The 26627-nt window shown below is 48.7% G+C and overlaps 6 protein-coding genes across 6 annotated transcripts; 5 read left to right on the top strand and 1 right to left on the bottom strand.

Moving 5' to 3' along the window:
* Positions 1-300: 300 nt before the first annotated feature.
* N7503_001144 (DNA-directed DNA polymerase alpha catalytic subunit POL1) lies at positions 301-4906 on the top strand (the record flags this gene model as incomplete). The annotated part of the gene is made up of 5 exons (XM_057060705.1): positions 301-690; positions 743-2467; positions 2523-3077; positions 3133-3873; positions 3926-4906. The coding sequence occupies 5 exons, from the start codon at positions 301-303 to the stop codon at positions 4904-4906; spliced, it is 4392 nt and encodes a 1463-aa protein (XP_056927628.1).
* Positions 4907-5167: 261 nt separating this feature from the next.
* Positions 5168-7198, top strand: N7503_001143 (uncharacterized protein; the record flags this gene model as incomplete). Its single annotated transcript, XM_057060704.1, has 8 exons — positions 5168-5220; positions 5363-5544; positions 5597-6230; positions 6286-6436; positions 6492-6557; positions 6614-6722; positions 6783-6998; positions 7071-7198. 8 exons carry the CDS (start codon positions 5168-5170, stop codon positions 7196-7198), a joined length of 1539 nt encoding a protein of 512 aa, XP_056927627.1.
* Positions 7199-7547: 349 nt separating this feature from the next.
* On the top strand, positions 7548-10237 carry N7503_001142 (DEAD-box ATP-dependent RNA helicase DBP2; the record flags this gene model as incomplete). The annotated part of the gene is made up of 6 exons (XM_057060703.1): positions 7548-7615; positions 7882-8075; positions 8135-9103; positions 9160-9267; positions 9806-9934; positions 9999-10237. The coding sequence occupies 6 exons, from the start codon at positions 7548-7550 to the stop codon at positions 10235-10237; spliced, it is 1707 nt and encodes a 568-aa protein (XP_056927626.1).
* Positions 10238-10584: 347 nt separating this feature from the next.
* N7503_001141 (SGNH/GDSL hydrolase family protein) lies at positions 10585-11784 on the bottom strand (the record flags this gene model as incomplete). The annotated part of the gene is made up of 4 exons (XM_057060702.1): positions 10585-11218; positions 11278-11417; positions 11477-11609; positions 11672-11784. 4 exons carry the CDS (start codon positions 11782-11784, stop codon positions 10585-10587), a joined length of 1020 nt encoding a protein of 339 aa, XP_056927625.1.
* A 6687-nt stretch (positions 11785-18471) lies between these two features.
* Positions 18472-20193, top strand: N7503_001140 (putative C2H2 transcription factor (Con7); the record flags this gene model as incomplete). Its single annotated transcript, XM_057060701.1, has 5 exons — positions 18472-18508; positions 18600-18854; positions 18921-19108; positions 19371-19551; positions 19847-20193. The coding sequence occupies 5 exons, from the start codon at positions 18472-18474 to the stop codon at positions 20191-20193; spliced, it is 1008 nt and encodes a 335-aa protein (XP_056927624.1).
* A 4906-nt stretch (positions 20194-25099) lies between these two features.
* N7503_001139 (ankyrin repeat domain-containing protein) lies at positions 25100-26110 on the top strand (the record flags this gene model as incomplete). The annotated part of the gene is made up of 1 exon (XM_057060700.1): positions 25100-26110. One exon carries the CDS (start codon positions 25100-25102, stop codon positions 26108-26110), a length of 1011 nt encoding a protein of 336 aa, XP_056927623.1.
* Positions 26111-26627: the final 517 nt, after the last annotated feature.

Here is a 26627-nt window from a genome sequence, read left to right as displayed (position 1 = left end):
AACCCATTCACAAAGTAATTCTAGCACAATAATGAAAGATTTCAAGTCAGAAGTCAGTGTATCAAGAATTGGCAAATGGTCAACGTCGATTGGGTGCTTGGGGCTCCATGTTGGTGCCTTACTGCCTTACTGCCTTACTGCCTGGAACTTACCTAAACCACTTTAACGCGTCCACGCGAGGCCCACAGCGCGTCGCGCCCTGGCTTCAGATCGCGATCCATATTCTCTCCTTCCCCGCAACCCATTGTCATTTTGTGTTCCCACTGGTGAATGGACAATCGTCCATCATAATCAACAAACATGCCTTCTGCTCGTGACAGACTCGCCGAGCTAAGGGCCCTCCGTGCCTCTGGGAAAAAGCGCCTCTCCACATACGAAGTCGAGGAGCAAGAAGATATCTATGAAGAGGTCGATGACGACGGCTATAAGAAGATTATCCGCGGTCGACTCGACGAGGACGACTTCGTCGTTGACGACAACGGCGCCGGCTATGCAGACGACGGTCGGGAAGTGTGGAACGAACGAGCACCTGAATACGATAGCGACGACAGTGATGGATTGCCTGCGCGCGGCAAGGCCGCCAAACGGAAGCGTGAGGAGGAGAAACAGCGCCAAGAGAAGATGAATAACGGTATCTCCAAATACTTTAACAGTGGCAATGCTGCTGTAGCTACTGCGGCCAAGCCCAAGGTGAGATTTTCTCGCAAGACCCTCTGCAATGGTAATCTGACTTTCTACGTAGCCAGTTGCGACTGCTGAAGACGATGCTTTCATGGCAGACCTCCTCGGAGAAGTGGATACGAATGTCGTCTCTAATCGTCCCCCTACGAGAAACATTGTCAAATCGGAAGCCCGGCGGAAAGTTCGCGTCCTCTCCCCGCCCACCCTTCAGAAACAGCACCGGGAGAACATTGGAGCAGGAGATGAGAACCATGTCCCAAGCTCCCCACCGAAGCATCAGCCAGCATTCAATTCCGACGATGATCTCGATGATGGCCCACTCCCTGCAGTGGAAGATGATGACATCTCCATGGGTGATCCGATGCCCTCCTCTCCTATAAGTAAGGCCGTGGAGCGCAAGATTGTCGTTCCGGTCAAAAAGGAAGAACCAGACGAAGAGGATATCGACATGATGGACATCGCGGAAGCCACGGTATCTGCCAGCACTAAGACCGCAAACGTCAATATCACAGGAAGTCGTCCTCCTCCAAAGATCAAGAAGGAGGAGCCCACCACACCTGCGAAGTCTTCGCCTACCAAACCTATGACCGAGCTATTGGATGCATCTTGGAACGACGTGAGAAACAAGTTGAACGTTCTGAGCAGCCCAGCACCGGAGATGCGTTCTTTTGGAAAGCTGCGTGCCCAGGATGTTGTCGAGGAGGATGGTAGCTTGCGATTCTTCTGGATGGACTACACTGAGATCAATGGGAGTCTGTGCTTGTTTGGAAAGGTGAAAAACAAGCAAAATGACTCGTACACCAGTGCCTTTGTCAAAATTGACAACATCCTTCGAAAGCTCTACTTCCTTCCTCGTGACCAGCGATTCAAGCAAGGCAGAGAAACAGAGGAGGAAGTTGGAATGGAGGACGTCTACCAAGAAGTGGATCAAATGATGTCCCGGATGAAGGTCGGCATGCACAAGATGAAGCCTTGCAGTCGAAAGTACGCATTTGAGATGCGCGGGGTGCCCAAGGAGGCAGATTACCTGAAGCTTCTCTATCCATACGACAAACCAGCGATCCCAATGGAGGTCAAGGGCGAAACTTTCTCTCACGTGTTTGGTACAAATACTTCCCTCTTTGAGCAATTTGTCCTGTGGAAGAACATCATGGGCCCTTGCTGGCTCAAGATTGATGAGGCCGACTTCTCTGCCGTGAACAATGCATCCTGGTGCAAATTTGAATGTCAAGCAGCCAAGCCGGCACTTATTACGCCTGTTCCAGAAACAGAGAACATGGAGACGCCACCTTTGACCCTCATGTCTCTTTCCTTCCGAACTCAACTTAATGTGAAGGAGAACAAACAGGAGATCTTGATGGTAAGTGCCCGAGTATATGAGAACATCTCGCTCTCGGATACGACACCGCCAGAGAAACTCCCTTGTAAGACATTTACCGTGATGCGCCCCTCTGGCCAATCATATCCCATGCACTTTGAGGCCGAATGCCGAAAACAGCGAGGTACAATCATGCTTGAGAAAAGCGAACAGTTCCTTCTCAGCAAGTTTTTGGCCATGTTTGAAAAGATGGACCCGGATGTGATTATGGGCCACCAGTTGCAGGATGTTGACCTTGGCATCCTCCTCAACCGCCTCCGAGAAAAGAAAACCCCTGGATGGCATAGAGTCGGCCGACTCAAGCGTGGCGATTGGCCAAAAAACTACAATAAGAACAGTGGCTTCTTTGCTGAGAGGCAACTCATTGCTGGTCGATTGATGTGTGATCTTGGAAACGATATGGGCAAGGTGAGTTTACTCGGGCTTGGAAGGCCCTCGATAAAGATGCTAATTGGGTCTTTAGTCTTTGATGATGAAATGTCAGTCCTGGAGCTTGACAGAAATGTGTCAGCTTTATCTTGGTGAGGGTAATACCCGCCAGGACTTAGATGTCGAAGCAGCTTTGAAGTCCTGGGCCTCAACCAAGGATGGTTTGATGAATTTTGTCAACCACTGCGATACCGATACCTATTTCATGGCTGCCCTGGTTCTGCGTCTGCAGATGCTCCCTCTTACCAAGGTCCTGACAAACATTGCCGGTAACTCGTGGGCGCGCACCCTCAGTGGTACTCGTGCAGAGCGAAACGAGTACATTCTGCTTCACGAGTTCCACCGCAACAAGTATATTTGTCCCGACAAGTATTCCTCCCGCTTACAGAAGGCCGAAGAAAAGATGAACGAGGATGAAGATAATGCAGGCGACAAGAAAAAGAAGGACAAATTCAAGGGTGGTCTCGTTTTCGAGCCCGAGAAAGGTCTCTATGACAGGTTCATCTTGGTCATGGACTTCAACAGTTTGTACCCTTCGATTATTCAGGAGTACAATATCTGTTTCACCACGGTGGATCGGAATGCTACGGTATGTACCCTTTAGTCTGTTGGAACGCTATTGGCTAGTTTCTAACCTTGTACAGGCCGAAAATGAAAATGAGGAGAGCGTTCCCGAGGTTCCTTCTTCAGACCAAGACCAGGGCATTCTGCCAAAGCTCATTGCAACATTGGTCGGTCGTCGACGTGAGGTGAAAAAATTGATGAAAGACAAGCGTGCCACGCCCGAGCAGCTCGCTCTGTGGGATACAAAGCAACTTGCCTTCAAGCTGACTGCCAACTCCATGTACGGTTGCTTGGGATACACGCAAAGTCGATTCTATGCTCGCCCCCTGGCAATGCTCACCACGTTCAAGGGTCGTGAAATTTTGCGAAGCACCAAGGAACTGGCTGAGAGCAGACAGCTCCGAGTTATCTATGGTGATACCGACTCTGTCATGATTAACACGAACATGGAAACTATTAGCGAGGCGCTTCAGGTCGGTGAGGAGTTCAAGAAAATGGTCAATGAGCGCTATAAGTTGCTAGAAATTGATATCGATAATGTCTTCCGCCGTCTACTCTTGCACGCCAAGAAGAAGTACGCCGCTGTGAATTTGACAGAAGTCGATGGCAAGTACGTTGAGAAGCTGGAGGTCAAAGGTCTGGACATGAAGAGACGTGAATACTGTGCGCTCTCTAAAGAGGTGTCGTCCAAGCTTCTGAACGAGATCCTTTCTGGCGAAGATCAGGAACTGGTTCTCAACAATGTTCACAACTACCTGCGCGAGCTTGCAGACAAGATGAAAGACTTTGCGATTCCGAACCAGAAATATGTCATCTACACGGTATGTGAAACCCTTTAGGCGGCTTTGGTCACTCGGCACTAACCTTTAAAAGAAACTTTCCAAACGACCCGAGGAGTATCCAAACAAGGAGACAATGCCTCCGGCGCAAGTTGCTCTCCGAGATATTGCCCGAGGCAAAACCATTCGACCAAACGACGTCATTTCGTACATTGTGACGAGTGGCGACGCGGAGACTTCTTCTCTCGCACCAGCCAAACGATCGTATAGTCCTCAGGATGTGTTGAAACCCAACTCAGGTCTCAAGCCTGACATTGAATTCTACCTGCTCAAGCAAATCTTCCCTCCCATTGAGCGTTTGTGTGCCCCGATCCCGGGAACCGACGCCGTCCGTCTCGCTGAATGCCTTGGACTCGACACCCGCAAGTATCAGATCAACACCTCTAGTTCCAATAGCCAACAGAATGCGGAGATCTTCCCGCTGGAGTCACAGATTCCAGACTCGGTCCGCTTTGCCAACGCCGAGCGGCTGGTTTTGATGTGCCGATACTGCAAGGAACAGTCGGTGTTTGAGGGGTTGGCGGGTTCCCCAGATATGTGCACTGCAAATGGCATCATTTGCCCCAACCAAGCCTGCCAAAAGCCCTTTGCGGTCATCACTATTGTCGCACAGCTGGAACACCAGATTCGTGAGCAGACCGATCGATACTACGATGGTTGGTTGGCCTGTGATGATTCGGCCTGTGGCAATCGCACACGGCAAATCAGTGTCTATGGACATCGTTGTCTGGGACCAAAGGGCCACGCTGAAGGTTGCTCAGGTCGCATGGCGTACGAGTACTCGGAGAAAGACATGTATAACCAGCTGCTGTATTTTGCCGGTCTGTTTGACGTGGACAAAGCTCAAACCGCCACCACCAAGGAGTCTGGTGAAACCAAGGACAGCATTTTCGCTTTGGCTGAATTCAATCGAACTCGTTTCGAAACAATTGGAGAGGTTGTAGACGGCTACCTGAAGAAGTGTGGTCGGCAATGGGTTGAGATGGATACCCTGTTCCAGTTCATGATACAATAAATGCCCGGGCGGCATTGATGTGGACATTCAATGTTTGTAAATAGCTAGTTTCTTGGGATGAAGGATTTTTAACGATGGGATTAAGTTGCATAATGTTATGTTCAAGTTTATAAATCAAGTTTCTTTCGATGAGTTTACGAGGAAAAACAAGAACCGCTCTCTTATCTTATCAAACCTCCCACCATCGGATCAGTGCCCCCCGCTCTTCACCTACGGCTTTTCATCGAACCCTACAACCTCGCCCAATTGGCTCCTGTGATCATGTCGCTTAAGCGGGTCCTGGTTATCGCGGGCTCTGACAGCTCTGGTGGCGCGTAAGTCTCCCTTCCTTCAACGCATGGGTGTCACCAGTGTGGAACCATTTGCCGGGTCCATTCGGCAGTTGCATCCTACCAATTGTCTCCAAGGCGATGCACCTGGCATGACATGATGATACCGTTGTTAACTAGATCACAGTGGTCTAGAAGCCGATCAAAGAGTTCTTGCCGCCCACGGATGCTATGCTCTCACAGCTACGACGGGATTGACAGCACAAAACACACTCGGCGTGCAAGACATCTTTGTTGTCCCATCAGAGTTTGTTCGAAAGCAGATCAATGCAGGGCTAGAGGATGTCGGCTGTGATGTAGTGAAACTTGGTTGGTTATATCAGGCTCACTCATCTTGCGGTTTACGGCTTACACTCAGTAGGCATGCTGTCGTCTGCGGAGACAATTGATGTCATTGCCGAGACATTACAAGCGCATCAAGTTCCCGCCATTGTCCTAGACCCGGTCATGGTATCTACTAGTGGAGCCCAGCTTCTCCCCGAGAAAGCCGTGAAAGAACTTCGAACAAAATTGCTCCCAATTACTACCATTCTCACACCCAATATCCCAGAAGCTCAGCTTCTGCTAAAGGATTCCGGTGTCGAGGCCCCTGAACCTGCTGACCTTCCTGGACTAATTGAGCTCGCCAAGCAGATCTGTGCCATGGGCCCAAAGGCTGTTCTGCTGAAGGGGGGACATCTACCTCTCACCAAGGACCTCAAGACAACTCAGAATCCCAAAGATGCAACCGCAGTCATCGATATTCTTTATGATGGTGTAAGAGGAGAAACATCGCTATTCGAAACCGAGTACTTGACCTCCAAGAACACTCACGGTACTGGCTGTTCTCTTGCCTCGGCAATCGCCGCTAACCTTGCCCTGGGTAAGGATATGGCGCGAGCGGTGCGAAGTGCTGTACGATTCGTTGAGGCGGGCATCAAAAGCAGCGTTGACTTGGGAAAGGGAAGCGGTCCGATCAACCACTTTCACTCGATTTATACTATGCCTTTTGCCCCGTTAGTGCCCCTTGTCTTTACACTCATGCATGGAATCATTTGCTGACACAATCAGTGGTCGGTTCGTTGAATATGTCCTGGATCACCCGGATGTTCAGCATGTATGGAAGAAATTTATGCATCACGACTTTGTTGAAGGTCTAGGCCAGGGTACGCTGCCCATGGAGCGATTCAAGGAATACCTTGTGCAAGACTACCTGTACTTGGTCAGTGCCCATCTTGACATTGCATATCTTAAACAATCTAATGAGATCCATCTAGGTTCAATTCGCTCGGTGCAATGCGCTCGCATCATACAAGTCGCAAAGTATGGACTCAATAGCCGCAGTATGTATTCCATATCTTTTGCAAGTAGTTTTTGGTATCTAAGTCTCGTGATACAGTCTGCACAAATTGTCCTTCATATTCAGCGAGAGATGGCCCTGCATCTGGACTATTGTGCCTCCTTTGGCCTTTCCAAGGAGGAAATGGAAAGACACCCTGAAACGATCGGTAAGGGAAACTTTCCCCATACATTCAGTCCTTTGCGGCCTCTAACTACAAAACCCTCAGCATGCACTGCATACAGCCGATACATTCTTGATGTGGGCCAGTCCGAAGATTGGCTTGCACTTCAGATGGCTTTAGCTCCCTGCTTGATCGGATATGGAGCCATTGCTAAGCGGCTCCATTCCGAGAAAGCGACCCTCCGTGAAGGAAACTTGTTCTGGAAATGGATCGAGAACTATATTGCCGACGACTATACTGAAGCTGTCCGGCTCGGATCAGGTACGAAGTGACTCATAATCTACAAGTTTCCGAGATTATTTTGGACTAATTGTTGTTATTCTTTGTTATTAGCGCTATTGGAGGAGCACATGCATAAGGTATCACCCAGCCGTGTGGAGAGCTTGATTAAGATATTCGTCCGAGCGACTGAACTAGAGATCAGCTTCTGGGATATGGGATTAAGCTCTATGAAGATGTGAAGTGAACTTACAGGAAACATGAATGAATGCCAACTGTGAAGTATCATCTGGTCTTTATTTAAACAAACAAAGCAAAAAGTCTAAAAATGATTTTCGTTCCAAAAGCATTCTAGACTAATCACGTGAGCGCTAGGCCTAATCGAGTACGCTTCTTTTTTTTTTTTTTTTTGCGCCTCCTTCCGCTTTTCTCCCCTGGCGCGACGACTTTTTTTCTGCTCCTTCTGAGTTCTCCAAGGACTTTATCTTCACTCACCCCTTCCTTTTCTCCTTCTTTATTCCCTTCCGGTTTCTCTTCCTTTCACCAGGTCACTCCTAGAAAGTTTACGAAACCTTCTTTCTTTTATTCATCATGTCTTACGGCGGTGGTGGTTACTCGCGCGGCGGCGGCGGCGGTGGTGGTGGTGGTGATTCCTACCGGTACGTCTTGCTGAAATTTTCACGATTTCCCTTTGTTATCGTCCAATCCTTCCCCCCTGCGTTCAACTTGCATCGGTTATGTATTGTATTTGTCTTCTCGTTGGGCGCGTCTAGCTGTGGTCGCCCAATTTTGATGTATCAGGCGCCATTGGGTCGGTGGCTAAGTCCTTTGTTATGACTATCGTCTTCCATTCTGTCCATGTTTTTTTGTCTTCCTTATCTTTCACATTCAAGCGAACACCTCGGCTAACATGCTCTCATTCTAGCTCCCGTGGAGGCGGCGGTGGTGGCTATGACAACGGCTACTCCAACGGGAATGGCTACTCCGGCGGCGGCGGCGGCGGCTATGGTGGTGGTGGTGGTGGTGGCTACGGCGGTGGCCGTGGTGGTGGTTTCAGCGGCGGCGCCGGTGGTGACCGTATGAACAACCTCGGCGCTGGCCTGAAGAAGCAGGACTGGGGTAAGTTGCAAGTCCCTTCTGATTCCCGACCGCAGAAAACTAACAAAATCAATCATTAGACCTCGACACCATGCCCAAGTTCGAGAAGTCCTTCTACAAGGAGCACCCCGATGTCACTGCTCGATCGGATGCTGAGATCGACGAGTACCGCAAGAAGATGGATATGGCTGTTCAGGGTCGCAATGTTCCTCGCCCCGTCGAGACTTTCGATGAGGCCAACTTCCCTGCCTACGTTTTGTCCGAGGTCAAGGCCCAGGGCTTCGAGCGCCCTACTGCTATTCAGTCTCAGGGTTGGCCCATGGCCCTCTCCGGTCGTGATGTCGTCGGTATTGCCGAGACTGGTTCCGGAAAGACCCTGTCCTACTGTCTCCCTGCTATTGTCCACATCAACGCCCAGCCCCTCCTCGCCCCTGGCGATGGTCCCATTGTCCTGGTCCTTGCTCCCACTCGTGAGCTTGCTGTCCAGATTCAGGCTGAGATCACCAAGTTCGGAAAGTCTTCTCGCATTCGCAACACCTGTGTCTACGGTGGTGTTCCCAAGGGACCCCAAATCCGTGACCTGTCCCGTGGTGTTGAGGTCTGCATTGCCACTCCCGGTCGTTTGATCGATATGCTGGAGGCTGGCCGCACTAACCTCCGTCGTGTCACTTACCTTGTTCTCGACGAGGCTGATCGCATGCTGGACATGGGTTTCGAGCCTCAAATTCGCAAGATCATTGGCCAGATTCGTCCTGACCGTCAGACTTGCATGTGGTCTGCTACCTGGCCCAAGGATGTCCGCCAGCTGGCATCTGACTTCCTGAACGAGTACATTCAGGTCAACGTCGGTTCTACCGACCTGTCCGCCAACCACCGTATTAACCAGATCGTTGAGGTGGTTTCTGACTTCGAGAAGCGTGACCGCATGATCAAGCACATGGAGAAGATCATGGAGGACCGCTCCAACAAGATTATCATTTTCACTGGCACCAAGCGTGTTGCTGATGAAATTACCCGCTTCCTTCGTCAAGATGGATGGCCCGCACTTTGTACGTCTTCACGCGATGTTTCAGTCCCTAGTATCATGTTGCTAACTTTTCTCTAGCCATTCACGGTGACAAGCAGCAAAACGAGCGTGATTGGGTCTTGAACGAGTTCAAGACCGGCAAGAGCCCCATCATGGTGGCCACTGATGTGGCTTCCCGTGGTATCGGTATGATCAAACTACATCCCCCTTCCCCACCCCTTCCCCATCTTATCCCCCCTGAGGGGCCCTTGAGAAAACTCACCCGTGTTGAATGTTTCATTATACATATGGCGCGGTGCTCAGCCTCTCTTGAAGCGTGTTGGTGTATACAACGACTTGTCCAGGTGGAACGTCAGGTCATCTTAAATGGTTATTATGCCAGGAGGACCTTGGACTCACGGTGCAGCGTAACAGAAAGCAGATCTGACAGGATTTTCTCCGACTCCTTTGTTGCAGAAACTCGCAAGCGAGTTGGAGTCTTTACATCCCGACGTGGTTCCTGAACTGTTTTTGAAAAGCTGCATTTATCCAAGGTTACTCTAGGACCGCGGTCTCTACCGCCACTTCCCATGGACTCGCTTCCCACGGGATCTTCTTGAAAGAAATTCCTCCAGAGAGCAGTGATGCATCAAGTCCTGCACGACTGAGAATAGGGCCTTCTTATGGCTCATTCTATTATTATCCCCACTAATGATCTGATTTGCTAACGAACATTTGTAAAAAGATGTGAAGGACATTACTCACGTTCTGAACTACGACTACCCCAACAACTCGGAGGACTATGTCCACCGTATTGGTCGTACCGCTCGTGCCGGTGCTAAGGGTACCGCCATTACCTTCTTCACCACTGACAGTATGTTTTGGTTCCCATGCATTGACCGTTGCCATCTTGATTGCTAATGATTTTCCTTTCGCAGACTCTAAGCAGGCTCGTGACTTGGTCACTATCCTTACTGAGGCTAAGCAGCAAATCGATCCCCGTCTCGCCGAGATGGTCCGTTACAGCGGTGGCGGCGGTGGCGGTGGCCGCTGGGGTGGCCGTGGCCGTGGCCGTGGTGGCTGGGGTGGTCGCGGCGGCGGCGGCGGCGGCGGTGGTGGTGGTGGTGGTTTCACCCAGGGCAACTCTGCTCCCCTTGGTGGCAACCGTCGCTGGTAAATGTCGTTTTGCTTACACTTCATGAGCTTTTGCGTCACCGGTAGACTTCCCTTGTTGTTTTATTTTTCTGCGTAATTCGGTACGGACGGCGTTTTTTTTCGATGTCATAGACAGTCTTACATGATTTCACCGGTTTATTGAGGGTCCATTGCGACTCATTCACGACAATCCCTAGACCTGGGATTCCACGGCCTCATACACGTCGATTCTTCGCAAAAGTTTCTTGTTCTGTCTCGGTGGCTCACTGCCTGTTTCTTTATCCTGATGGGAGTACAGTTGTATGTCCATAATTCAATTACTTACCATTTATCATTTCCAGTAGCTGTATTCAGAAACAAAGTCCTAGTCTAACTCTCCAACCATTCCTCCAACTCCGACGCCAACAGTCGATGAGTGTGACTCGTCATATGCCCAGTGTTGTACCAAAAGTACTCATCCAGCGGCGTCGGACACCCGTAAGCCCTATAATTCCACGCAATGTCGGGCTGGTCATAACCAGCACAGTAACTCGTCGTATTCACAATCCCAAATTCCGACGGATGATCTAAAATCCAACTCAACCGCGCGTGAGCATCAAATACCCGGATTTCCACATCCCTCTTCTCATCCCCAAACTTCTCCGCCCTCTGCGCCAACGCAGCATTATACCACGCCACCTGCGTCACATTGGGCGTGGGATAACTGCTATCCACATTACTCGGATCCCGATCCATAGGTGGAAGGTTCATGATGAGATACGATCTATACCCAAGATCGTATAAAGTATCGACAGAGTTGAACAACGTATTCGTCAGATTGGCATAAAATGTAGGAAAATCGACAGCATATTTCGCACTATCGCCGACGTCGTTTATGCCGATCCAGACTGCTACTAGGGTTTCGCTTGTCCTGAGGAACTTGGAGAGGGTTGTGTGGCCGTATGTTGCGTATTGCTTTATTTGGTCTACTATTGGGACGGTGAAGTTGTGGTGGAGTGGTGTGCTTGTATGTGTTAGTAAACGCTTCAAAGGGAAAAACAAACTGATGACCTGATCACGCACTACTCGGTTGAAATGTCTGCTCCTGCAAATGCAAAATCCCAAAGTTGTTTCTCGCATGATCGGGGTGATGTGAGACCTGGTTTTTCGCCGCATCCTGTGAGGTATTCAACCCAGTTTGGGCCGCCCTCTGCAGTTCCCGTCTATGTAGAAAGAAAGTTAACATTCATTTCGATGATTGGGTTTTACTTTTGCCCCTTGCCTGATTTTGAACAATCATGTCGGAGAGGAGTGTCTCTTCATTATACGAGAAATTGAAGCTGTCGCCTATGAAGCTATAATTTTGGTGGCCATGTGTCCCTTGGACGTATGTATATGAATCACCAAAAGCGAGGCTTCGTTTATTTTCGTCAGCCAAATCATTTGTGAGGTTGTCAGACTGGGAAGAAAGACTTACAGAGCTTTTTTGGAAGACCAGTCAAACTTGTCTGGTGACCGTGGTATCGCAGACGCAACGACCCATGGGATGAAGGCACTCGCGACTAATATAGAATTTGGAGAGAAGTTCATTTTGAACATATTATTGTTCTGTCTCAAACGGATGCAAGTCTTCAATGTTGACTGATGTTGTCTTGGCTGCCAAGGACATCTATTATATGGATTTGAGCTTGTGCTCAACCCCGCAATTGAACGAAGATCCGGGGTAATTCTGCAAACTAGACGGAAAATATTTCTCCGTCGGGGTTGTTTGTCCCAGCGCCGAGTGAGAACTTGTTGTTTTCATGTTTTAAGGGGAGCAGGGATCGAAAGGTGCTGTCTAACAGCATGTCCGGATCCCTAGGTTGGATGCCGCAAAGGATGCGCTAAGAAATGACCGGGACGCCTATTCCTAGGAAGGTTGCTCTATACCTTTCTTATATAATTGCATTGCCTGATGGCAGTACATTATTCATTTGCATTTGATAGGTGTTATATACATCACCATGCGTGGAAGTTGCTCAATTTCTTTAAGGTAAACGTCGTTGTGACGTGTCATACAGAGAAATACCTAGCTCATTCTATACGTTTCGAGACTGGGGATTGTCCGAGAAATCAGGATTGCAAGGGTCCACACCTTTGCAATGAATGGTAAGTGACCGCAAAAAAAGTACTGTTCTCTACATAGTCGGCAACTCGGGTGTCCTAAAGTGGCCGAAGCCCGTGTGACGGTACACATGTAAAGCGGACAACTGCGGTATGGAATTTGAAAAATAGTTCGAAGTGATAGATATGAACCAAGTACCTTGCTGTGGAGTTCCCCGAATTTGTATAGAAGGTATTGTGTAGAGAGTATTGTAATCCTCGGGCTCTTTTGGTGCATCTATCATACGAAGTGAGCCGAATCACAAGGTTACAGCAGTATGATAATACAAAGTTTCTCTAAATTGATTCTTGGAACTCCTCTGGGAAGCAATGAGCTAAGCATTGGATAGGCGAAATGCGAGAAGCAAGATGGGGGTTGTGGGGGCTGGTCTGTGGTCAGCAAGGAATTGCTCAGGACAAAGGCCTAACTAGGGCGGCGATGTGACGAGCAATAGACTATGGATTGGAATCATGAACACCGTTTATTCCAAGAAACTCACAGACCATATGAATAGCGTCCAACAATCAAGTAATCCATCCCCCGTTACCCATGTAGGAAATTGGCTGCTCTCTGGTTTCATCTGAGAATCCAGTCCACGCGCATATAGTCAATTGAAAGGATCTGTGTCCTTACTGTTCCAATATTTCTCCCCTGAAGCTTTACGCTCGATGTCATTCTGTCCCTTCTCTTTTACTGATGCAATGCAATTGATGTACGTATCTTAACCTCAGCCCTGAAATTTGAATTTCCGATGTCGGCCGTGACATCGATACATATTGGAAAGTTTAACTAGAATGGATTTGTCCCCGCTAGTATATTCGGGAGTACCAAATGTGATGTGACGGGGCTGCAGTTTATATGGCCCCCTATATATATCCACTTCAGCCCCCAGGATTTAGAGTAACTCAAATCCCCCGAGTGCATAAATATTGACATGTCAACTACCAGCCTTATACGGCTTAGTGGTTCAGTCTGAAATCCCGATGCTAGTTCGTAGCCTAACGCTCAAGATTTATGCTTAAATGGCCCACAATGAGGCCGTGCGATGCTAGCCTTCCTAGTAGGTTCCACAGCATCGACTAGGCTTACTATGAGAGAAAGGGATAAGAATACGCCAAGCACTGAGCGGTGGAGTTGTAGTTGATCAACCTAATGCTCGATGTAAACGTTATGGATATTCACAGTCTTCGGATTGGGCTACAATGTGGAATCTACCGACTCCAGCCTGTCGGGTAGTTAGAACCACAAGCTCCAAGATTCCCCTTGACAGCCCAGAAGTTACGTAGAGTTTGGGGGGAAAAGCTACGAAAAGAGTGGAGATAGCAAGGATAGGCACGCGAACCCAATATCTCATCCCAGCTCATCGATCGTCGCTCTCAAAAATGAGACGTGCGCTGACCTCGACCAACTCATCAAGAGAAGTGTGCATTTCCAACCGACTGCATGTCTCATGCACGTCTCCCAAAGTTTCTCATTCTGCATAACTAAAATCCCAAGAGGGCACCATGCAGTAGACTAAGACCCCATGTATGCCGAGACTGCATAAGCGCCGTTGACGTATTGCAATACGGCCACGATAGTACACAAAGAGCGAGGAGTTTCCGTGCATGATCCAAGGCAAAAACAAGCGACCGCAAAAGAAAAAGGTAAAAAAAAAGGTAAAAGACAATCCAAGGTGCAAAAAGACCGAATCATCCAATCCTTCGGGCTAGATCCCGCGTTTGGCCTGAGCGTCAAGCCGTAATTCCCGGACGCCATGCGCTAATCGGCCCCTGTCAAGTAAGACTGGATGACCCAATTTCCGTACATGTACGGAGCAGGCGTAGAATATGCATGGAAAATGTAACACTAGTCGGGCGGTTCCGATATAGATCGGAATGTTGAGTTGCCTCGCGCTTTTGCCTTTTTCCGATTTGCCTATTCCTTGACCATAGGGTTCAATCAGATATAAGCCATGCTATTACGGACGTACCTAGTAATAGGGATTACCATGAAGTAATGATTTCTTCATGTTAAACAAGATTTAGGATCTGACTTTGGCAAGGTTTCTGACTTGTTAAGAACATAATTCATCCGAATTGGGTTAACGGGATTCGGATCCTTGACCTGACAGTCTTAGTGGCTTTTCCCCTCTTCGCCCCCTGAGGTCTAACCGAGGCCAATTACCAAAGACCAAATTAGCAAATAGGGGGTAAAAAGGTCACCCGGACATTAATCAATTTTTGAATTTGTATTTTCAAATCAATTTTAGCTATGTTTTTTTGTTCCCAGAGATCATCGGCTGGGATTGTTTTGCCCGGTGATTACGCTTGCTCCGAAGCGGCCTAATTCGATCTACCGAAAGACGGGTGAGACTTACCATGTACGGCGTAGTACCGCCGCTAGTTAACCACAAAGCAGAAACACACGGGCCATGAAGTGGAGACATTCTTCCTATTTTCTAATTCCATTTAGGATTAGTAGCGCACGGGGCACGAAATGGAGACTCGGCAAGGAGGAAAAACCAGCTGGGCGAGGTACCCGAGGACCCAGTACGTACCCACTGACAGCTTTGCTTGTTCCCTTCATTTCGTTTCGCAAGCTTTGGCTATGATCGCCCAGGAATGGTGTTCCCGGTTGGACTTAGTTCTTGATGGGGCCCTGGGGAACGGTGGGATCGTCTCGAGTCCTTAGCTTTCTCCGGAGTTGACCCGTGGCTCGACCAGTCCATCTATGTTAACACGTGCACCGTGTCAAAGTCCTAAACGAGCTACTTACCAAACGCTTGACATCAATTATTTATGTTACCCCCTACATTACATGTGCCTATTAGGACACACGTAATAGAAAAGCCACAACCGCGGAAAGCGCCTCATAACGGTCGCCATTATGTGCAAGGGGAATCGCATCTGGGCAGGTATGCTGTATACTTGGTATCCGCACGGAAAACAAAAAGCCGACATCTCAACACCAATGCCAAGCTGTCTTTGGACGTGGACATGAAAACTGGGGACTGGAGTCCACTTTCGGAGGGATCGTCCGAGGTTACAGAGGTCCAGCATGACCTTCCGTATCCCGCGGACTGGAGCCCTGCGGCTGCGGCGTCCAATGACTGACGCGCCAAATGAATTTGATATCGATCATCCCGGGCTCGAGTCCGGATATCCCGTAACTTGGCCTGCCCTTTTGCCCTTTTGCCCTTCCGCGGAGCTCTCCGCGTAGGGCCCACTGGGGCCTGGTAGCCTGGCGGAGACGACTAGCTTGCCGAGGCTATAGCTCTTGACATGCAGAGTAAGATACGGAGAAGGAGAACTTGATAAGAGTGGATTTCTTGGGGGGGAAAGTTCGGAGACGGAGATGGAAGATGATTTTAGGTGGACGGCGTATGTACGCCGTATACGCATCGGCAAGCTCCCGGTGTACGTGGTAAAATGATAATAATTTCACCCAAATGCTTTGTCCTCACCGGCCGTGAAAGAATGAACCGGTTTCCACTGCGCGGGGGGTCAGATCGAGAACACTCGTTTCTACACCAATCATGGGCCCGACGGCGAAACATGAGCAGTCGCTTCCGAGATGGGAGCCTTGCATCCATGACCACCAATTGGCCGTTGCTTCCCTATCTAAAGGGGAAGAATTCAGCATTAATCTTAGAGTAATCATTACACAGAAAAAAACCCGGTCCCACTTTTTCTTCACCCACGAGGTTCCCTCATAGGCCACAGGAACCTTCAAAGGCGCCCGGAGAGCCGCCGATACTCCGCTCACACCAAGACGCGCTCAATGGCAATCTGGAGTAAACAGACCCGCTGGTTGGTGACCAATTACTGACCAATTGCCAAAAGCTCACTAAGATCGGGGGCTTGTTCCACGGGACTAAACCGCCCCCTTTTTACCCTTTGGGGATTTTGGGTTTTCTCCCAGCTGGCTATAATTAACCTGATTTCATATCGTATGATAAACCTGGGTTTTTGTAGTAGATGAGAACCACGGTAGTTGCTTTCTATCAGAGAATTTGGATTCGGAGAAACCTCCCAGTGGGACCATGCAAGGAAAAGGGGGAAATAATTGGGTAATTGGTATCGGGATTTTCCCCGCTCGAAAGTAGAAACACGCAGAATAGAGTCGAGTCCTCGAGGAATACATAAACCTCATGAATAATGAGAATCCTCTCATCCCTAGGAGGTGTCAGGGAGATAGCCTCCGATCACGGACAGTGGGGTTTTGTTGTGGTCTTTTTTTTTTTTCTTTTCTTTGGACCCACCGACGCGTTCCTGAGGTATTGTTGATACAGGGTTACGCGAGAGCCGGGAAAACAGCCCCCAATTCCTAATATCCATTGATTCTTGATAGACAAAAAAGATCTTATCAAAAAAAAAAAAAGGAGACCATAAGCACCCTATATGATGCAGATATGGCCCCCCTTTTAATATATCCGTCTACTCCTCTTCAAGACTTCTACCGAGGTAATCCCGTACGTCTATACACATTGTATAGCGTTGAAGTTTTTGATGGCTTAAATCACGATCATTTATCGATCGGTGCAAGTCGTATATTCTACCAAGCCAGGTAAGTGGATATTCTCAAAAGCAGCAATATCAAATACGATACCCATACCGGCTTCAACCGCTTCGGCTTTCAAATTGGCCAGCAAACTTTAGCCCTAAACCTAAACCGGCCGAGCCCCACACCACACGCACACGCTAGCAGGCTAGCACGCTAGCCACTAGCCCTGGTCTTCCCGAGTTCCATCGCTTCTGCTTCCCCCGTACGCTAGCCCCCACTTAGGTTTAGTCGCTTCTCGCTACTAAACCATTTCGGGCCTCGTTTCCATCTTTGGCCCCGTTGAGGTTTTGAGGTTCTGAGATTCTGAGGTTCGGGCACGCCATTCCTTAGTTTACCCATGGCCCCCCTCTTTTTTTTTTGTGGTTTCTTTTTTTTCCCTTGGTACGTACGGTTATTTTGGTTTCCCCCCTGTTCCAAACCCCTCGCACCGTGACACGATCTTGGTTGGTACCCACGGGCAGAAGACGCTAGGTTCACCGTCCTAAGACGCACCCGAGTTGCGGGTAGACTAGTCTGATGGGAGGCTAACCTTTATCACCACTTCATACGGTTCAGATTTCTCCCCGGTCAATAACAATTCGTTGGTATCAGAACCAAAAAAAAAAGAAAAAGAAAAGAAAAGGAGGTTGTTTTCGGATTTCGTCACATTTACGTCTGTTGGAAAAGGATCCGCTTTTTTTTCTTCTTATGTTCCCTGGCAAAGAGACAGGGACAGGATAATAATAATTCGGAAAAAAAAAAAAGATATTCATATCAAATTCCACAATCAGTAATGGTAATAAAAAAAATACATTATCACACGGACATAGGGGAACACTTAGCCGGGAGCTGTGAGGGGAAAGGGGGGCCCAGTCCAGTCGGAGTATTGAGTGGAAAAGGAAAATGTCCGGTCATGATGGCATTGGGTCTTTTCGGTTTATGCAGATATCAGGGGGAGAAAACCTGAATAATCTCACAATAATCTCAGAATTTTACGTTGCATTTGCAGTTGCTGGAGAATAAGATAATAGTCGTAGATAGGATTTAATTTTCGGTATCGTATTTGTGGCTCCAAAATTACGGTCCACTCGGATCCACAGCATCCTCGGATCCCACGAGGACATTCACCCTGCGAATCGACATTTAGGTGCTGTGTGCCAGCCCCTCTTGAACTTCCTTTTTTTCTTTCGAGATACCTTTCGTTCCGTGTCTATTTTTCCGTGCCGGTGCCTCGTGCTTACCGCCACCTGCAAGGCATCCTCATCCTAAAAAGCGAACTAAGATTTAAGCATCGGGGTATCGCTTGAACGCGCTTTGACAAGAACGCGTCGATCCGCCCTTCGTTTTCCCTTTAATCTCCACCCATCGATCTGCATTTCCTCCTTCGCCTCCCCCGGACTCATCTGTAAGTCATTCTGTCTTTTTCTCTCACTGTCCAACGTGACTGGTCATCTTGCTCCCTTGCTTTGTACCGATCAAGTCAATTTCCCCGACATCGTTTTTTTTTTTGCTCCGTCCAAAACCCCTCGCTGACTCGTGAAGGCGTGGTTAGTCGAACTCGGTTGAATCACTTCTTTCGACTCAATTCCATTCCAACGACGCCAATCTTTATGGACAACCGGCCTGCCTCCGAGTACGCACAGTCAGGTTCGCACTTTCCAGGACTCCAGCAACCGGCCTAAACCACCGCGCGCATACACAAAAAAACACATTCTGAACTTTCTCTTCCCACTCGCAGACCAGACTTCGACTGCTGCCAGTGCTCACTACTCTCACAACCACACCCCGCAACCCGAGGCTCGTCCACCCCAGTACACGCCACAACCTGACGTGCGACCTCCCACTCTTCCAGCCGCGAACACCCCTCAGTCCGATTACGGCTTGAATCCCCCACCGACTCGTTCGCCCGCCTACCAGGATTACCTCCCTCGTCCTCAGTCCTACACGCCTAATACCCAACCCGGCGGTGTTCCCAGTATGGCTCAAGCATCAAGTTCGTCCCTGCCTATGCCTGCAACCTTGCGCAGCCCGAACCTGAAGTCTGACGCCGTACCTCTAGATCCTTCGCTACCGGCCAACAGCCCCACCTATCCTCCTCCTTACTCCCCCTATCAGCCCCAGGGACACGACATGCAGTATCAAAGCCACCCGCCGCCTCCACATCAGATGTACGCGCGCCCGGAATGGCCCGGCTATGGTGGGCATTCACATGGGTTACCGGGTCCTTATAGTTCTCCTGCTACAACGGTTGGTTCCGCCTCCCCTGGTCCCGCATCCGCAGGATCGCGCCCTGGCCAGGTATGTTTTTGATGATTCCTGGTCCTGAAAAGGCTTCTTTCATCGTTGTCTTGGACGCCTCTGGGGCTTTCGACTTGGTCCTCTGGTCTCAGTCGCCCGCCCAGGGATTGTCAAAAACAGCGCCTCCCCTTGCCCATTCATTGGATTTGGCTATCTCCAATTTCGTTGGACCTCCCTTGATCGGGTCGCTAATGTTTATCACTTAATTTAGGTCTACTCTTTTGTTCCTATTCCTGGTGCTCAGCAACACAAGCGTCCTCGTCGCCGATACGAGGAGATTGAGCGCATGTATAAGTGTGGTTGGAATGGGTGTGAGAAGGCCTATGGTACTTTGAATCACTTGAACGCACACGTGACGATGCAATCGCACGGCGCGAAACGTACGCCAGAAGGTGAGTTTGAATTGCGTTGTTTTAAAATCATTGCGAGTGTATTTTTTTTTCCTTCGCAAACCTAAGTTGTTGTCGCAAATCGCTGGATTGGGTTAGCGCCGGCTGGTCCGCGCTAGTGAGTTACACTAGATCTCGCGGGGCCGCAGTAGCGTGGTCGACGGCGGAGGTTAGCTTGCATCGCTATCCCTTCCCGCCCCGCCGGATTCTTGATCCATGTCACGGACCATCCCTCCTTACACATATCTACTTGCACCTTGTTACTCTCATCAAACCCCACACTAACTAAACATCCCAGAATTCAAGGAAATTCGCAAGGAATGGAAGGCTCGCAAGAAGGAGGAAGATACACAGCGCAAGGCTGCCGAGGAGCGTGAGCGTGCTGCCGCCCAGGCACAGGCCAGCCATGTCGACGCCCCCGGTGGTCCTTCCGACCCTCAGGCTGCACAGCCCTCCGCCTACGGTGGTGGTGTCCGCCCTCAACTGCCTCCCATCGGTTACCAACCTGCGGACAGCCAAGTCCCTGGTCAATATGGCGGCCCTGGTGGTGGCCTGGTCTACCAGAGCAACGGACAGATGGGCTACCCTCCTAACTACCCACACTCTCCGTACCCCAACGGCCACGTCTACCAGTCACGTGAGTAAAAGAAACATCAACAACCCGTCGCCATCTTTGCCCGGATCAACCACCCTCCCCTTTCGGACTTGACCACTTTGACCTACCTTCGACCTCCAAGATCGGTCGGCTGATGACTTCGCTACGGCTCTCCAGAGACTCCAACGACCAGCTACCCCCAATAATCCTTTAATCGACTCTCCAACGTTGTGAAACGGAAACTGCATCTCCTTTTTGTCTTTTCATCCTTTTGTTCTGTCTTTCAATCACGATATCCCATTGCCTGTGACTCATGTCGTCCCGGATTCGGTCCCCTCCCTTCCTAAGTATTCCCCCTCGATGATACCAACCTCTGCGGCTATAATCCATCCAGTCAAAGAGTGGCTTTCCGACTTTGATCTCTCTTCCTGCTATTCTCCTTGTTTTAGAGCGCTTTCCAGCTCCGCAGGAATCTCCACTTCACAAAGAAAAGTGCTGGAACGCGTCCTTTTCTTCGTGTTTTTCCTTCCGGTTGCTTGACGCCAAGGTTGTGGCCTCAAGGAATGGTTGGGTGGCGGGCTTTTTGCATCTGTGTTTTATGTTCATGCGTGTCACATTTCTTCCCCTTTTTCCCCCCCCCCCCTCTCTCTGGGGCATTCCCTCCCAAAATGGATGGTTCTTTCTTTGATCTATGGGCGGTTCTCGTCTTTTGCTGCTGTAACTTGTGACTATGACTTTGCTATCTGCAGGAGTACCTATGGTCTCCTCGCCTCTCCACTATTAACGTATATTTCTGATCAGGTTATTTTGCCTGGAATGTTACCTTGTGCATTATTGTGATTCTGATTCTTGATTCCCTTTCTCTGATGTACTTGACTGGTTGGCTTCATGTTATTCAAAGATTTGCTTTGGCGTATATATTCAACTCCTGCTTATCAAGCCGATGAATAAGTTCAAAGTGAGCTGAGTGCAGTCATAAATGGAATAACATCGATGAAAGAAATAACCAGAGCCTCCCACTAAGTACTAGTAAACCTCCAAAAGCAAAGTAAAAACCCACAACTTAGACAAAGAGATCCAAAACAAGTCGTGGGCCACAGACGTCATCCGTCACATACTAGTCTGTTTAGTCTTAGCCACCAGCCTCGTACCAAAAGACATGGCAGGCGGAGCAGCTACCCGTAGCCCTAAGCATTGGGCACAAGTGACTAGTATCAGCCGATGGTAATTTTCAAATAAGGTTATTTTAGAGTTACCCGCCAGTGCCTTGGTGGGAATAAAATTTTTTTTTTTTCCATTTTTCAATTTTGGTTAAACCACACTAACCGTCCAAGGCTTGGTTTGGTTTGGTTTCTGTTTCGGTTCCTTGGCTTTTATTAGCGCATGTTAGCTGACATGCATAATGCCAATCACGGGATAATGGAGCTAGCGTGGATTTCTGGATGATAGTGTCTCATTTGTGTGGGATTTTTGGTACCTGTCGCTTCGGGATTTCCAGGGTGTAGGCATGTACATCGCGGGATTGGATTATTAATATGACTACAGGTCTAGGATATTGGATCACTAGGTCAACATCAACTATCTATTTTAATTTATCGAGATACAAAGATACTCGAACCTGATTGCACAGAACGTACCACGTTTGGAACTTCCGGGTCACCTGAAGAGTACGTACCTTTTCGTCTCCACAAAAGGTACTTACCAAGTCAACGTTTAGCGTCACAGCTACTTACATGAACGCATGAACTCTATCAAGCTCAGCTGCAGGGATACAAACTAGCACACTATTTATGTGGCTAAACTGCAGGTACACCTCGATTGGGGTTAGGCTGCCACGTGCTGAGGTGGGTCATGAAAACCCTGTCGATCGCCGGACGTAGGGTTCTTCCGTTTCTTTTCCCCTGACATCCTATAACTCATGGGAATGATTATGAGGCATTGAATTGTTCACATTCATTTGGAGATTGGGGCTGTGAAAGAATCACCCCTAGGCTCAATTGTGAGGAACGCCTCATCCCATTTACTTTCAGCCGGTCTAGCCTCGATTCTTTTTTCGTTTATTCGATTCCAAGTATCTGTACTCTATCTTTCTTTCTACTCTATAAGAAGACAGCAAGTCCTTGTCTCTAAAATTCCTTGATTAGCCTCGTTTTCTGTCAGATATATCTCAAAGATTCGTACAACTTTATCGATTATGCGCCTCTAAGTAGTCTGTTTGTATGAGTTTTAACATCTCAAGGGGTTCTGAGAGGGCCGTAGTCTTAATATTAGTCTTGTAATCAACTGGACAGTTCATAGTTAGTATCAACTTGAATCAAAATATCTCGCATTGCTTTAAATAAGGCCACATCCGCTGCTTGTTCTTCCATTCCCATAGTATCCGACCCTACCTGCTCCGGGCCGCTCGAGGTGGCACCGCGACGACTGAATTTGCTGAATACCACATTGATATCTGCTCTTTACTTTTCTCAGACAGAGAGGCCATTTGCCGCTCTAGTAGTACACTCAATCTTCTACCTCAACAGAATAATGATGGTCTTTGCCACAATGACCCAATTCAGTATGAAGACACTGCGCGCGTCTTGCTGAGGCATGCAGCATCACTACCGCGGACATTGAGACTTACAACAATGAAACTTCTGTTTGGACTAGCCGCGATGATATGAAATTTACAAAGTTCATCCGTCTTAGCTCTGGTTTGCCCCCAATGCCGGTTGTAGTGCTAAGTTATGTCTATCGTCCTCATATGACTGGCACCTCACACCCTGACAACATATTTGACTTCACTTCTGTCAACCTATGTGTAGCTCTACCTTGTGAGGTATGACTCCTATTACCTGTACTGCGTTGATGTATGTAGATATCCCCCTCAAGTGTAATTTGAATGGCGGCATGCTACAATACTGTGGACACTGACATCCGCTGTCTTCATCAAATCAATTTGACATGGAAGGACACCAACCGGTTAGCAAAACAGCGTCAAAGAGCTCTGCCGATACCAAGCCAGACACAGCAAAATAAGTCACTACGAAGATGGCTTCAAGCACACATCATCATTCACCAGCAAGTCCTCGAGTACCCGTTCCACCAATACAACCAAAACCACGAGCAAGAACAGATCAACAAAAAAAGCAATTGCTTCAGTGACGGGCGATCAATGATGCACTATGATCTTTACTAGAACGAAATGCAAGGGCGATAGTCATTTATTAGAAGGCAGATCTACGGGGTGCCTAAGCTTTCATGGAGATATTTCCCCGCTGAGAATACACGTACTTATTGAAGGTAGCAACGATCCATATATGAGTTGTGCCAATGGGCCGCTACAAAAAACCAGGTCTTAAGATCTCACCGATGCTGTGTGCAGTGTGTATAGCCCCAGCAGGCTCGGGCAATAATGTACAGTCCTATACGTCTGTGGGGTCGGCGCAATGTCAGTTGTACAGCGATTATACCCCGCCGGAGACTGAGTGAGATTTCATCAATTGTGAGACTATTACAGAAGCGTATCATGAGTAGATGTGAGATGTGGCTGTTTTAGTGATTTGTTGGAGAAATTTACGGGGAAAGAATGGAATAGAATGGTAGGGGCCAGGTTTACTGTGAAAGGTCTGCCTGACGCATCTGATTAGCAGAATATTGGAATACCCGAGACACTTTCGCGGGGTCTTGGCCAACAAGGTACCGTTGCTCTCGCCTTCTTGGTTCTTGCATTCATATACTCTAAATATTGGTTTTCGTATATCGTATTCATTCACCGGAGGCCTGACCTTGATTGTGGATTTAGGCTTGATGGGCCCAAGCGCTATTCTTTCCGTATTTTGCAGCCCGTGAAAGGCTCACAACAGAGGAGATACGAGCACTCAAGTACAATTAATATATTCATAGACAAGTCTAATGAATTTATACGGGTGTGCTGCTTTACGTCTTCATTGGGACTCGAGAAAACCTAAAATAAAGTTTGAAGGAGGCTCATCAGAGACGGAAGAAACGCCATTGGAGCTAACCTGGAGGGAAAGGAGAATCAGAAGCAATGAATACTACGGAAAGGTGAGCTATTGCCATCAAAATCTGAAAGTTTATCCTAAATTGTCTGGTTTCTCTCCACGCAATATCTGCCGAAATACTCCGTACATACTACGTGTTCACAACGCCAGGGAAAAAAATAAATCAGACCAATCCCTCGAATGATTCAGAAGTCAGGATGTGTCGCGGTCAAAAAAAGTTCAATAGAAAAGTGCGCCCAAGGGTATTCTTAATTCATACGTGGTACCCGTATATGTAGGGGCAGCTGGCCATGACCGGAATTCCCGCTCCTTCTAGATAGGTGCATTCATTATCTTAATATAGAACGCATGACAGGAAGGTCTGAGCGGCCAATATTTATTCGCCAACAAATAGTCGCCTCACTAGCGCCAGTGCGCACGCTTATTGCTTATCTGACACGTCTAGGCAATCGCGTATCCGGAACTCCGGCGCCGCACCCCACCCGAATGACCGGGTACGCCTCTTTCGCCAACTACGCACCACGCACCGAATATAGAGCCAGAATATGGAGCCAAATTATCCTAATAACGCACTCACTTTATAATCAGATTGCAACTTTTGGTGTGAGATCCTCCAGGGCTGGCGGCAAGAATATTCCACGATGTGGCTGGCTGAGTCGGAGCGGGCCCCACGATCTTGCCGTTGAACTGTGATTGGAGCGCTTTCGGCAATAATATATCGAATGGGATGACAGCTCACTCGAGACTCATATAGAACACAGCCTCGTCGGGTTTATAAATCATTTATCGTACCTGGGGGCGGGACACTTCATCCCGACTGTAATTGGCTCGTTCCGCTTCCTACTATACATTGATTCCGGTTTAACCGGATAAGCATCTCTCCCAGATTGAGATAATACGTTCGCCAAGTGACATGATAGCACAGCAGCACAATCCTCTCCTCGAGAATATGCACGGAACTCTGTTTGTATCAGCTACAGAACCTCAAATAGAGGAACAGGACGAAGACGAGAACACATGGTCTCCAATTCAGCTCGCCGCTGCCCAAGGGGATCTGTCTCAAGTGACGAGGCTCTTAGGCCAACCCTCAGTGGACCCTAATGAGCCTGCCAAAGGCTACTATGGACAGACTGCCCTCCAGGCTGCCTCTCAAAAAGGACACCTCGCCGTGGTTGAGACACTACTAGCGGCTGGGGCAGACGCCAACGCCCCGGGGGGAAACAATGGCGGGAGAACCGCGGTAGTCCTAGCCTCTGGAGCGGGCCACCTCAATATCGTCCGACGCTTAGTCTCCGCAGGTGCGGAGATTAATCGTCTGCCCCACAGGTATTCGGGCCGAACAGCTCTACAGGCCGCCGCTGAGGGAGGTCATACAGAACTCTTTCAATGGCTGCTCAAGCAGGGCGCAGATATCAATGCACCCGCTGGTAAAACTGGCGGTCGCACTGCGCTTCAAGCAGCAGCAGCAGGAGGCCACTCTGATATCGTGGAGATCCTCATCCGACAAAATGCTCCTATAAACGCCCCTGCCGTAAGGCATAAAGGCTTCACGGCACTTCAAGCTGCGGCTTTTGGAGGCCATCACCGGGTCGTCCATCGATTGTTAGATGCGGGAGCAGATGTGAATGCACTAGGGTCATATTATGAGGGATATACGGCGCTCGCGGCAGCGGCAGAATGTGGCCATTATGAGATTGTTAGAATGTTACTGCAGGCTGGTGCGGATGAATCTCTCATATCGGGAAACAAAGGATGGACGGCAACACAGATTGCAATCTTTAGAGGGCAAAAAGAAATTGCACAACTCCTTCAACAAACTGAGCAGACAGTCCTCGGTGCAGAACGAAGAAGATATTCAAAGGAGAGAAAGATAAAAGCACGGCCGATTGGATGGATTGACTATCGAGAGAGAGAGAAGAGAGAAATGTATCTACAAATGACGCCTCGGGCAAGAGTTTGAATTGCCATTCCGTCAGCATCCCCGAATACTAATCAATTAAGTTGGAGCTTCCCCTCGGGTTGCAATACTATTTTCCAATAAATTAAATTGATTTCTTGCCTGCTGCTCTGGATGATCCGCCTAAGGATATTTCCGAGAGGATCAAACGTATATTGCGAAGATCGATAAGTTGAGCAGATGATCATATTATGATTAGATACTAGAGTTGCTAGAGAGGTGTTCTGTAATGGAAAATCTCTAAGCAATGCACACAACCAGTGCGGGGTCTTTTCCCTTCTTAACAGCCTCGACGGCACAATAAAAGCAACTATCCTCTTTGATAACGTAGACAAATTGGCCTGGGGCAACTGTGATTGCCGCGGCTGCCAGTTGAGCCCGCCAGTTGGAGTTTGCTAGCAGTGTGACTGCTGACTGTGGTCTGCTGAGAAACACTGACCAGTTTTGAAAGGCGATTAGATCACTAGGCTAGCACTTATACGAGAGCTTGCCCTCAGCGTCTATATGCCTTTCAAAGAGG

This window comes from Penicillium pulvis, assembly GCF_028828015.1.
Source record: "Penicillium pulvis strain IBT 33274 chromosome Unknown contig_10_segment0_segment0, whole genome shotgun sequence".
Taxonomy (NCBI): domain Eukaryota; kingdom Fungi; phylum Ascomycota; class Eurotiomycetes; order Eurotiales; family Aspergillaceae; genus Penicillium; species Penicillium pulvis.
This window is presented reverse-complemented; position numbering and strand designations above follow the sequence as displayed.